This window comes from Rhea americana, unplaced genomic scaffold (assembly GCF_003343005.1).
Source record: "Rhea americana isolate MKP2758 unplaced genomic scaffold, rheAme1 scaffold_26, whole genome shotgun sequence".
Taxonomy (NCBI): domain Eukaryota; kingdom Metazoa; phylum Chordata; class Aves; order Rheiformes; family Rheidae; genus Rhea; species Rhea americana.
In genome coordinates, this window is record NW_028186379.1 from 6341708 (window position 1) to 6355400 (window position 13693).

At 35.5% G+C, this 13693-nt stretch overlaps 1 protein-coding gene across 4 annotated transcripts in view; it reads right to left on the reverse strand.

The window, feature by feature from the left end:
• The window catches only part of PALS2 (protein associated with LIN7 2, MAGUK p55 family member), a 55930-nt gene that overhangs the window by 11264 nt on the left and 30973 nt on the right, over positions 1–13693 (reverse strand). For 2 of the 4 annotated variants that reach the window (XM_085307582.1, XM_085307585.1), the window contains exons 2-6: positions 12785–12903; positions 9145–9297; positions 2560–2712; positions 1806–2033; positions 488–619 (exon numbers count right to left, since the gene is read on the reverse strand). In XM_085307582.1, coding sequence (XP_085163708.1) covers positions 488–619; positions 1806–2033; positions 2560–2712; positions 9145–9297; positions 12785–12901 — 783 coding nt within the window. In that variant the 5' untranslated portion in view covers positions 12902–12903. Of the gene's footprint in view, positions 1–487; positions 620–1805; positions 2034–2559; positions 2713–9144; positions 9298–12784; positions 12907–13693 lie in introns of all 4 variants that reach the window. The other 2 variants (XM_085307583.1, XM_085307584.1) reach the window with 1 other exon arrangement.

The window sequence follows — 13693 nt, forward strand, 5'->3', positions numbered from 1 at the left end:
ACCACTGTGGAAATAAAAGACACAGCTTCTCTAAAATAACTTTTCTCAYCTCCCCTTCAAATCCACAGGGTTAATTTCTCCCCCTCCTCTCTCCTCAACTCTGAGCACTCAGGAAGGAGTCCCACTTCTTCCACAGTCACTGTCAGGGAAGGCTTACCACAATTATTATAGTCAACCTAAGACTTTCTGCTAGAAATTGTCCACTTAAAACTGATTTTGAAAGGTCTAGGCTTATGATACAAGAACAAAGACAAATAAATAGTGGCAATAGAAAAATGATAGTATTACATACGCTACTGAAAATTGAATAGTATAGATTGCATTTCAATTTTTGATATCTTGTTATTAGATTGTAATCCATTTTCAAGCTACTTTTTTTATATATATAAATAGCTCATTACTTAGAGTTTCCTAGTAAGGCAACCACTGAAGCTCTCAAATTTATATATTTTTTTATATAATTTTTTTATTTTATTGTTTTACCAACCTGCCACCAATTTGGATCTTCCCGGTTTACAATCTGAAGAATTTCTCCTTTAGAAAATTTCAAACCTGCTTCTTTGCATGGGATGAGGTTGTCATTATATGGATTATAATCAAAATGACACTTCACAAAAACCTGAAATGCATAAAAATTTACAAAGTTTAAAGAATACAAAATACATTCCTGCTACTTTATCTGTCAAGCTGAAGTAATGCCTTTACTTAGAGTCTAGAAAGTTTGACATGATCAAATTTGCATTTGGCAAGTAAAACACAATTTATAGGAGGAAAAAACATCACAAATAGTATACCATCTGAGAGAGTAAAATTAATCTCCAGTGCAAACCTTGGCTGAAGGAGCTTTATGACAAAAATAAAAAGCCAACTGTTCTGTTTGGACAGTGTATTAAAAAACATTCATTTTTGCATTTCAATATACACATCTCAATTAGTATTCTGACATTAAGTTATTCAAAAACTTACACATTTCTCAGAACGTGAGCAGTGCCCTCAAGGTCTGTGGAGTCTTAAGTATTAATTTTGCCACAACCTCAAGGTTTTAAAACAAATAAGATGTGACTGCTTAAGACTTAAATTTGATGCAGGGAAAGAAACAGTGAAGTACTTCAGTAGGCCAAAGACATCTTTGTTATCTGAGCTGGCAGAAAAAAGTCAAAATGAAACAGTGTACCTGCCTCAAATACAACACATTCGTATTGCATCTGGTCAGTGTAAGCACAGTCTATTATACTTGTGGACATTAAGACCCACTACCTAAACTTGTTTCGGATGCATTGATTTAGAGCAACAGTTACTTCTGCAATGGAGAAATCAACAGAGAACAGCAACAACAAAAGGATAAGGAACAGCCACCAAGTTCCAACCTAAAGTCAGCGAGTCATATACATCAAGCCAGTCTGTTAAATTCAGTACGTTTCTGAACTCTGTGAAACGGATTACTTGGAAACTTGATCATGTTAAACACATGCAGTTTACGGCAGTTTAGTATGCTTGTGGCTAGGTCATGGGAAGTTACTAGGTGCCAAAGAAACATGCTTTAAATTGCACAAATGCCTATCAGGCTTAGATTCTAATATGATTTTTTTAAGCAAGTTTCTGTGTGTGATCTGAATCTACTGAAAATTCCAGTTTCCAATATGTACTTAAAGGGAAATACAGATATCTACCTTTTAGCCTTCCTGTTAACATTATTTGTACAAAAACAATCAAATCATGGCTAATCCAAAATCTTACAGTAATTTTACGCAATAAAGTACCAAACAGAATCGTTCTGACAGAATTTTTAGAAGTGCACTACTAACCTGTTGAGGAACAACAGTGTCTCTATAGCTGGGGAGAATCTTCAGAGTGACACTCCCACTAATATTTTTCAGCAGTTCCTGCAATTCTTTTGGATTGTTTCCAACCTCGTGGCCATTTACCTCTTTAATGATGTCACCTACATGCAGAAGACCTTGTCGATCTATCATTCCGCCATGCAGGATTCGTGCTATTACCAGATCATTGTTCTCAACTCTAAATGTAACACCCTGAAAGAAGTACATGATACCTAGTTTACCATTGTTTGAATTCCACTTTCGTTTTACCATTACCTCAAGCAAAAATATATTGCTATGGGATATTCCACCTCCCTCCCTGCAAGAAAACATTGACAGTAATAGTTACTACTCTGTAAAAGTTCCTAATATATAAGTAAGTGTCAAGTGACACAAAAGTGCTTTCAAACAAGGTTTTTGTATGACTGAACTATGACTGTATTGCTCTTGACTGCAATTCTGTCATTCTGTATTAGGACCAAACAGACGTCATGTTAGGCAGTTATGCTACCAGATCATTCTGCCTAGTGACCGTCTACTCATTATCATAAATTCTTAAAAGGAACAGCATAGAGAACACACAGGTATCTTCCTATTTCAACCTCTCAATACTGGTCCTCTCACCTCTTAAATTACACATCACGATAAAGGAGAGAATCAAAAACTTAATGCAATAAATTAAGCAGATGCAGACACTTTCACTTACACTTTAAAGACACATTCATCTGCAGTTACTTACCAGCGGTTCTCCTGCTCTTTTGTGAATACCAAGGATACGAATAGCATCTACTGGAACGATCTGGTTGTTCACTGAAGAATTATTGATTTCTGGACTAGAAGGAGGGGAATCATAACATTTTGAAGCTACAATATCATGTGCTTCCAAAAGTGACTGCAAGGGAACAGAAAAAGCATTTTTATATATTATGAAATACTCAAAAGGATTTAATGCTTACTGACCACTGAAACTGCCTACTTAGAGATTAAAACTCTTACTTCACACAGACACAGCAAATATTAATTTTCATGTTCATATGAAATGTAAGTACTCACATGGCCTGATCACTCTACTACCTTGACAAATACACTCTTTTGCAAACACGAGCACTTTATCTTAAGGAATTATAGCAGAAATGCAATTAATTTGAGAGGAATATGTTAACTTACACGGAAGATGATGAAAAAGGTATATGTAAATCTTTCACCTAGTGAGATTGTATCCAAGCAAACAGTTAAAGTACAACAAACTGTCAAAAAAAAACCTCATCATGAGTTGATGATAACTTATCATTAGATAACTTGCATTTAATGTAATAAAATTTCTTCTACAGTAACTTGGAAGTAACTATAAATTAAAGATAATTATAGGTATGCAAAGGTTTTTGGCAATCTGCAGAATGAGTACTTTCTGCTTGCACAAAACCAAAGCAGAATTCTAGCCCCAAATAAGTTATAATGAATTCAAGCTGACATACTTCACTTTTTGGAAGACAAGAGCTCAGACCTTAGAGTTAACTATGTTTTCACTAGTCCACATATGTAAGTACAGACCAAAAGGTGTAAATCCAAATAAATGTAAGCATCTTTGGAAGAAAATTTAAAGCATCTTTTATAAGAAAGTCTAGTTTAAGAAAAAATTTCTAAGAAAATACATACAGATTAAACAAGAAATCAAACAGGCGAAACTACACTGGAGACTTTGTCTTAAAAGAGGAAAAAGGGGAACACTATAACCACCACATACGATATTCAAGATAAAGTGTCTTGCATCAGTCTCATTGACGGGTATAGGAAGGGAAAGGCAAACAAATGGGGGTGATGCATATAAGGGCCTATCTTGCCTCAAATAACATACAGAACTTTGTTTCAAACAGTGACCTGATGAGATACGGTCATAAGCTAGTTAATGATTGGGCATCAAGTAAGTAACTAGAGAAGGAACAGAGACCAGGATACCATAGGAACTAGCAGTGGCAGCAACACGCATATGCCAGAGAAAAGCAGCAAACAGTAGTAGAAAGTGGAGCAGGTGACCTTTAAGTGTTTCGGAGCAGGTGACCTTTAAGTGTTTCAGTTTAACAATTCTGCCATGTATTCTGCTCCATCCTTCTGTAAGCCAACCTCCAACCTAAAAGCTCTGCAATCACACTCAAGTTAGTGCTAAGCTCAACAAACATGCCTTGCAAGGCATCACAAACCTGAACAGTTATTTTCATTTGCCCTCCAAAAATAAACTACATAGTGACCCTGCTGATACTTCAACCTGAGATTAGAAGAAATTGTAACAMTGTTTATGCCCTTTCCTTTAAAGCTGTAAAGGCAGCTGGTTATTGKGGCTGTTCAGATACTGTGGACATAAACCAAATCAAATGAATAGGAAAAACAATCATTTATTTAAATCAAGCAGCTGTCAGATGGTAGCAATTTCTAGTTCTTCATTATCCAAGATGTATCCAGTCCAGAAAAAAGGGTAGCAAATCTCTGGCTTGCCTATGTTTGCAAGCAACATTTTGGATCCTTCTACATTTTCAAAATGAAACCAGCTAGTATTAGCTACACGTTTTGACATATTACTAGACAACACCAAGTAGACGCATCAGAAAAATACAGTTTTCTTTTTAGTCACATACTAGAACAAGCTAGCCTAAAACATTCTTGCCATAAATCATCCAACTATTACATTTTCTTACGGAGCCTCACATATAACCATGCCTGTTATGTACCCCTCCCTCCCATAATGGTAGTGTACTTAACAGAATATAATCTGATCCATACTCAAGAATGACTGCTGAACATCCTGAGCTATTCATTTCAAATTAACATGCTCCACAAGATTCTTCCCTTCTTAAAGACTGATCCCTTCACCCACATTCTGATTATAATGCATTATAAAAATGCATTCAGTTTTATGGATAAGCATGAATTCCTTCAACTGCTCAACTCATTTAGTATCTCTCAACCACAGTATCTTTTTCATGCTATTTACATGATAGCTGAGTCACGGAAGGACTACTGGTGGCAGTAATTTGCTGCCCACAATGATAAAATGCTTTAAGAATGAGTTTCATTTTTTTAAAAAACAAACTACAGTCCATTTATTACCCTTCCATACCTAACTTTCACCTCTGAGACTCAAGAATCTATACTACTTTTAGCAGGCTGTTTCCAGTCCAGTCAAAGCATGGGACATAGTCATGAAGAACATTTAAGAAACAAAGTCACTTGGTAACAGAGTCCATGAGCTTGTATCCATTGTCGACTACTCTCCAAAATTTTATGTTGATCACAATTACCTTCTTATTTCAGCAGTATGGTTGAGTGACTGGAGAAATACTTCCAATAGAATTCATGGTGAATGTCTTCAAGTGAAGCATGGACTTCACTTCCTTCTTTCTTACAACATCTGAAAAAAAGTAGTAACCTGCAACTCCAGAGCTTCCCTGAAATCCAACCTTTTCCATACTGGCATCAGAATATTTACAAAACCACTATCAGAGCCTGCAAAATGGCATGGACTAAATAATCGATATTCAAAAGACAATTCAAAGTTTCCTCCATACAGTATACTTACACAGCATCAGCAGGCTATCCAAGATTGGATAGTTGAAGAAATGTTCTCACAGAAACAAAGTCTATGCTTAGAACTCTCTGCATATCAAAATAGAATGGCACAATGGACATATTTCTATGGCAGACATTATGGCCTCTTTTTGCAAGATACTGTCATTAAACAGTCCACAAGGTTAGACTATATTCATTTCTTTAAGCAGTTCTCTGTAGCTTACTTATTTGCCAGTTTTTTTTTAAAAAATAGTATGTAGTTCATAATTCAGTAAGCCTAGAAACATTAAACACACTCAACAGCTCTCCTCAGCAAGTTCAAATTCAAGAATTTGGTTTCCCTAACCCTCCCACCACACAACAAATTCTCAGCATGATCAAGTTACGAGGCATTGTTCGTCCCTGTATAATAACCGCTTCCCAACTATGTTCCACTAGAACAATTAAATTGTAATTTTGTGGGGTGGGGCAGTAGGGGGAGATGCACAGAGGCAAAAGAACTCAGTGTTCTCAAACTCAGGACTCATTTTTTAATGCTTCTGATCTCAGAAGTGCTTAAAACCTTTCCCCTCTCCTTTCAAGCACTAAGTATGTGCTAGTTTTCTCTGACAATACTGTTTAAAAATATGAATCATCAGCAGCAAACATTCCGCTGATTTACACACAAAAAAGGGTGGTTTTTTTTAATGTTACTCTGGCACAGTGACAGAATCATTTAAGGTCTTAGAGAAATCAGTGGGGGTTGATAAGGAGGCATGAGTGTCTGGGAGTGTCTATAAATTAAGATCTGTCTAGGAGGCATCTAAAGATTATTTTTCCTAAATGAAACTTATTTTTAAGGTATGAGTAGCCACTAGAAAGCTAACTATTAGGAGAAAATATTGTCTGCTTTTCAGACCAAGTATTTTACTGTCACTGCAAGCTACTATTTATGATGAATAGCTTGTCTAAACTCTTAGAAAGGCGAAAGTAACTGAACAAGTTATTCCAGAAGCAGCATAAGTGATTTTTCTGCACCTCTCTCATCTTTCTTTCACCCACCCCAGTAGTACAATACTTTCAACTCTTTCCCTCAAGGCACCCTTTCCTCCTCTCCAGCAAGTCTGGCTGACTCTTTTTCCATGCAGTGCAGCTGGCTCTTTGATTCTTACTGGCCTGATGGTCAGCCATCAGTGCTGTGCAACTCATAAGAACCTTTTATCTTCCACACTTTGATCCCCTGAAAAGTTTGGTTAAAATTAGTCAAAAAGCTAAGAAGTGGAAGGGAGGAAAAAGAGAGATATGAAAGGAGAAAAGATGAATGGGAGTGACAGACAAWCATAGTAGTGTATGACCATACATGTACCTTTACTTAAAAAGCCAGCCTTCCCCACCCCATATATTCTCCCTCCCCGCCCACATATATTCTGGAGAACTGTGAAAAAAAGAAAAAGGTTTACCTCCTAAATGGTAAGTTCCGTAGTTCAGTATTTTTAGTACTAAATAATACATTAAAATAAGGTACTACACTGATGAATTGTATATCACTTTTGAAACCTGTATGTTCAGGTAGGTAGCAATGGTTCAGATGATGCTGTGATAAAATAGTACCATTCATTTGTAAAACATAAAATGAGCTTCTAACACAGTTACATAATACTGTCCATGAAACTTAAGTCAACTTATGCAACAGTGGCTTACTGTGCATCTTTACTGCCCTAAAAAAAGGATGCAAAATACATTTTCTGTAATTCGAAATCACATTTTATTTTTCCTTTCTTCCAGTCCCTTCTTGTAGAATTTGAAATATTCCTCCCTACAATAAGTAAGGTAGAATGGATAGCACGTACTTAATTCTTGAGTAGTTAGTTAATTTTCTGTTGCCTCTTTACAGAGGAACATATAGCCTCCCCAAGCCTCAGAAAGAATACTGCATTCACATTCTGGTCCGCACATCTTCCTAGAAGCTCTTCTAGAGTTGTCATGACTATGATATCAGTTAAATAAAGGCTTGCTTGAAATACTACTACTTTGCACTCAGTTGTCTTTACAGCATGCTTCCAGATAGGGAACTGAAGCACAAAATTGGGCACCAAAAAGCACACCCTAATTTTAGGTTTCCAAAATAAATCATATCAGAAGAATTTTTATAAAGTAACTAACTGCTTTTTTTCTCTGTATGCAGCAGCCACAGCTGCTCATTGTTTCTGCAAATGAGACTAACAGTTTCATAGCAGGCACTCAGGAGAAAAAAAAAAAAAAAAAAAACACAGAAGTAAAACAGCCTCAATCTTCCTTAAAAAAAGTCTAGTTCTGACCCAGTGAAAGATAGAATAGCTCTCCAAGACAGCATTTAAAGGATCTTAGCCATTAATCTTTTCCTTTAACTTACTATCTGACTCTTTGTGTACAACGCAAGATTTGCGGCAAATGAAGTAGGAAACCCCAGAAATAGCTTATTTCTCTTACACATCCATGACTCACTCCACAGTACAATAAAAGAAAGAGCACACAATCTTATTCATAGCATGCAATAAATTTATCAATTTCTAAAATGTTTTCCAGGGAAGAGGCAAACCAACCACACACCAGTAGGTCTGATATTTATACTATGCAAATGAGAAAAAGTTTCTGTAAAAAACAGAATTATTGGAGAAAACAGATTGTGGGAAATCATCAACGCAGCTTTAATAAAGGGAAGTCGCACTTCACAAATGTAGTATTGTTCTGTGGAAGAGTCACCAAACATGGCATAGGCACAGATACAATTGACAGTATACTTCAAATTCCAACAGGCATTTGACAGCATCCCTTACTGAAGTCTCTTAGAGAAACAAAGCTACTACAGGATAAGAAGGCAGGCTCTCAAGTAGATGAAAATATTTGTTAAAAGATGGAAAAATGGAGGGCAGGAATATAGCATTTCTGGTGTCTATCAGACTTTAAACCTTAATGCAACTCTTTGCTACATGTGCACAATGTGTAACTGAAATTTAGAAAAGCATATGTTTAAACTCACATGCCTAAAGATGTTCATTATTCTGTACCTGTCTGCCAAAAGAGGCGCATTCATACTATGGAAAAAGTTTGCTTATGTTCTTCTATAAGATACCTATAGCTAAATACTAAACTCAGTGGAAGCCTGGCTATAAAGTCCAAAATACACTAAGAATTTATAGAGCTTATCATCCTGAAATGTCAAGGGCCAGTATGGAACCTGGTAACAATATGCCAGCTATGAAGAAAGTTTGCTTTTTACAAGTGTATGTCAACATTTAATTTGCATAACGTAAAGCAACAGGAAGAGGGATGCAGAACTTTCAACATAAGCTGCAGTATAGACCTCTTGTCATAACAGAATCAGGATCATTCACTCTGTGAACTGTACATCTTACATATGAGTATAAATGTAAAGAGTTTAAGAGAAGTGCAGAATGGTCAGAATCAGGAACTGAGACCATCTGGAAATGCTAAGGACAAAACCTGCAGTGGATTTTTAATGGTATCTTAAGAAATCTCCAGTGCATATGCAGACACTACATTTCTGACCAAGCTGACTTTAATACAATGAATGAAAATATATTTGAGAAAATAAAATTCTACTCATTCTTGACCCCACATGGTTTCTGCTTTACCTTTCAGTGAGAGTAAAATCCTAGGTAAGAAAGTTTGCTGCAACTATTTTTGTTTGTTAGGTTGCAGTTGTTTTAGTTTTATTATTATACCTAGATCTGTATATGTACACTAATCTAATAAATGGGCAGTATACAGGAAAGAGTGGCACCTGAAAATGAGGTTCCTTGAGTATTCCAACTAATTCTGCAATATTTTCATCTTTATTTACTAAGGGACTGATGTCTTCAAGAATTTCATTCACCAACTCCAAGTTGTTGTCACTGACAGCCTCCAGTTTAGAATCTTCCAATCTTTCATGAGCCTGTAAATAAAATAAATATATTACACTATAAATTTCAAATAAATAGTACTTCCAATTCATATAACTTTTTCATTAATTTTTTGGTGCATCCTTCAGCAAGAAAGCTGAAGAACTGTTACATAAAAGCTAGCTGTATTTTATCTTCAAAACTGAAGAATTTTGCAAGCTTAACTGCATGACCTGACAAACTCCCTAAGCAGCAGCTGTCAAGAGATGCTTGCATGTCTCTCTTTCCTGTAACCTCTGTGTGAGGCATATACACTCAACAGTCCTCTCTGAATAGCATAGCACTTCAGATCTTTTCTGCTTCAGAACCCAGTGAAGTACATGTTCTGGAAGAGCAAAAAAGCAGCTCAGGGATCTGCTCAGAACAAAAAATAAAATCTGAATGAGAAGCATTTATCTGAGGATCCTCCCACTCAAATATCTTCAGAAAGCTAAATTTTGAAGGAAAGTTGCATAATTTTTCACCTCTTTCTAGAGCTATTGCTGAAGACATAACCCTTCCCTATAGCAGATACCTGAATTCACTGAAAGGTAAGAGCTTTGAGTGGCAAGAGGAACATCTCACAAATCCAAATGCTTTGCTTATTTATTGCAGACAGTGCTATATCATAAAATTAGGGAATCATATGAGGCCAAAAATATGCGAGATTCTTAACATTGAATTAAGAGTTATTTACAATATGGTAACAACAAGTAGTTCAAAGAACAATTGCTGTGCAGGTTAAAAAACAGAAAAAAATCAAATAAATTTAGGGGTGTCGCATATATACGCCACACATATGTAACTGAAGGTAAACACATCCATCTACATTCCTAGTGCTTTTAAAAACAAATTAAAATAAAATTTTGCTAAAAATTAGAAAAGAACACTTTTTGTCCCCTGAAATCACCCAACTATTAAATTCTGCTTGATATCTGCAAGGTGGTATTTCTTCAGGACTGATGATCAAACTGCAGAACAGTTAACAGAGAAAGACAATTCAAGTATTTTCCACTACCCACACTCACTAAGAGCTTGGCATCTACRCACATTCTCCTTAATACATGAATGCTACGTTGTTGTTAATTCTGTTGTACGTAATACGTACAGTAAACGGTATCTTTTAAGGTTTACTTCAAAAAAACTACAAATCTTTAAACTTCTGAAGATACTCCATCTGCAAAAAGTAACAAGATTAAAGAATCTGAATTATACGTTTTCCCTTTCCCATTCCTTTTCTTTAAAATACTATCACAGAGTTTAATCTAAACACAAACATTCCCACCTCAAACCCCAAACTAAGGCTATGCACATACAGTGGAACAGGAAGTTCATCAGTTAAGCTCTCATTCAGTTGGGATAGAGTAGGGATTAGTAGGATATGGAGTGGTAAGAATTAAAAAAGTTAACTTAGAACTTGTTTTTTGTTTGGGGTTTTTTTTTTKGGGGGGGTCAGTTCATCATTTCTGAAATGGTGAACAGATTGAATCTAATTTTTTAAAAATTCATTATTTATTATACTTGTCAAGTCATTATTTGAACATTTGACTCCAACAGTCTGACATCCTGAACACTAGGGAGGAAGAGGGAGAGAGAAGAGGAGGGGATACGAGAAGGGGAGAGGAGAATGTGTACAAAGAACATTTCCCCCAAAAGGGCTGTAATTTCTACCTTGATGGCTTTATTCTAGACAGAAGAATGGAAAAAATTCAATGCATCTTTAAAAGATTAGTCAAACCGCATTGCAAAATATTATTATAAACTAAAAAACGTGCTTATTACTTGCCTCTTTTTTTTTTTTAAGCCTGAAAGAAAAGTGAGCTTGTATTACTCATGGCACATTTAAGTTTATTTTTTGTCCTTTTTGCAATACTTTACAAAATGATTATCCTTAATAGCTGACTAATAAAAGTGAAAAGGCTTTTACAGTTCTGGCCTAGTCTGAATCAAACCTTCACAAATAACCTAGCCATCTCAGAGTCCTAAGAATTGTCAAGTCTGTTAAAATTAGTTCTAGCAGGAAAAAAAAAAGTTTATAAGCTTTTAGAGAGAAATTGGTATTGATGAACTTCATGAAATTTGTTGTCTTTTTGATGTTCCCTTATTTAGTTCCACTGGCTAGACTGATTTTCTGAATTTAATTCTGAAACAAAAAAAATACCAGTGTCACTATGTGACGACAGTTAAAACATTTCAGCGTCCTAAACAAAGCAAGTTTATAGTTAAGAATTCGTGCTTCCATTACCAGTACTTTTTTAAAAGAAATATCTGCTAGTCATTAAATTCCCCATAATTGTAATTGGCCATAAAAGTACAAATATCAAGAGATAAGAAAGAAAATATCCTTTTGTAATGAGTATTTTGTTGATGATAAATATTAAAGATGAATTATGCAGCAGATATTGAAACTGGAAACAACTCTAAGCAAGAAAGTGCTTTTATTTACTCCTGTAAATTCAGTACTCTCAGCAGTCATCTCACTAACTGGTGAAACACCTCAATTATTTCTAAGTATGCATTTTTCTACTTTATTCAATGTTTTCTGAATAGCTGAACAGAAGTAAATTCTTATATGAATTCTTATGAGAAGTTTTCACTTTCAGATTTTTATACTCAGCAAAATCCCCATTTATCAATCTTTCGGCTTTCACAAGTTTGCAAGTTGTAATTGCAGAATATTTCAGGGCTGCCCAGAGGATTGGCTAGTCTTATTTTCAGATGTCCATTCATATTAAAGCGATTGCTATATTTAAATTAACTGTTTTCTTCACATAAGAAACTGTTTCTTATAGCCATGAATTAAGAATAAGAAAGACATGCTGTATGATAGAGACTGCATCACTTCTTGACAAGGTTAGCTACGATTTAATTCCAGGAAGAATATTTGTATCCATAACCTTTAAATATTTATAAATGGTTACTATCATCTATGAATAAAAGATTTAGATAGTGCAAAGTCACAACCAAGGATAGCCCGTGTCTAATCAAAGGTCACAGCACTACTCCGAGATCCAGCAAAAGGCATGCACTTCATGGAGAGAGTATTTCATTGGGTTGATCAGAAAGTCAGAATTTCTGAGTCAAAAAGATTTGTTAAGACATGAAGAAGAAGTAGGTTATTGCTTTCACTTTTCATCTTTGGCAAAAATGCTAAAAGTCAGAAGGCATACAGGTCTTGCACACAATAGTGGTCACAACACTATATTAAAAGCAACTGCTTCTAATTAAGTATTTTGACATTTKCTTTATAAATAATGTTACCACACTGTTCCTGGAGTCTCTGAATTTTTTTTCTTCTAGAATCTTCCATCTAACAATAAAACAAAGTGCACACACATTACATAATACCAGTTCTGCTATATCTGTGCTCAGGAATGCCTTCAAGTCTAGTAATAAAACATACCTGATATAAAAGCCATTTTTATACCTCAATCCATATTCCAGGCTTACACAAGAGTTAAAACTTTCCCAAATTATACATAAAGCAGTAAGTTGAAATACCTTAGCAAGAGATCTTACAATAGGGTTTTCCATAATTCCTTTGAGAAAAATCAAGTCGATTTCTTCAGCTCCTGTTGATGTTGGTAGATCAGTAAGATTATCCAGGACCTGCTGCATGGCTGCTGACAAACAAAAAAAAACCCCAAAAGTTAAGTACTGACCAAAATAGCCTTGCACAAATAGCACAAAGTTCTGCAATACTCCATAACATTAACATTAGAGATGCAAAGCAGCCAACTGCATCAGCTAAGAGCAAGTAGACAGAATGGAAAAAAAGGACTTTTTTTGAAAGAAAGAAAAAAGGAATCTATCCAAATCTTTATCATCATAATCAACTTAAATCTAGGCCCAACACATTCCTTTTAACACTTATAACTACTTAAAGTTTGAGAAAAACAGAAACAAGCATAAAACTACGTATGATATACATGAAGATAGCCTTCCAAATTATATAATAAAGTCTCATTCATAACAGTTTTTGTTTAACCTCTCTTACAGAGAAAGTTTTCAGCTGTCACACATGCACCAACCAACTACGTGTTTTGCAATGCTTGTGTAGGCAGATGTCAGTGTTTTTCAAATGAATACATATTTGCAAATCTTTTCAACCTAAAAGCATACTGCCAAGGCAGCTCTTACCCTGAGAACACTTGGGTCCATCCCCACCAGTCCTTTAAAACTGCCAGTTCCGAGTTACTGCACTCTGGCACGAAGTCCAGATAGTGCAGATGCCAGCAGCAATCAAACACCTACCATACTGGAATGGAGAGTACATATTTGAATTGAAGTATATTGTGCCTGCACAGTACCCTCAGCACAGATTTTCCCAGCTATCTACAAACTTGCAACGACCACTGTAGCACCTGAGACGGAGTGAAAATGATGACAAGAAAAGGTCAGAAGATCCCA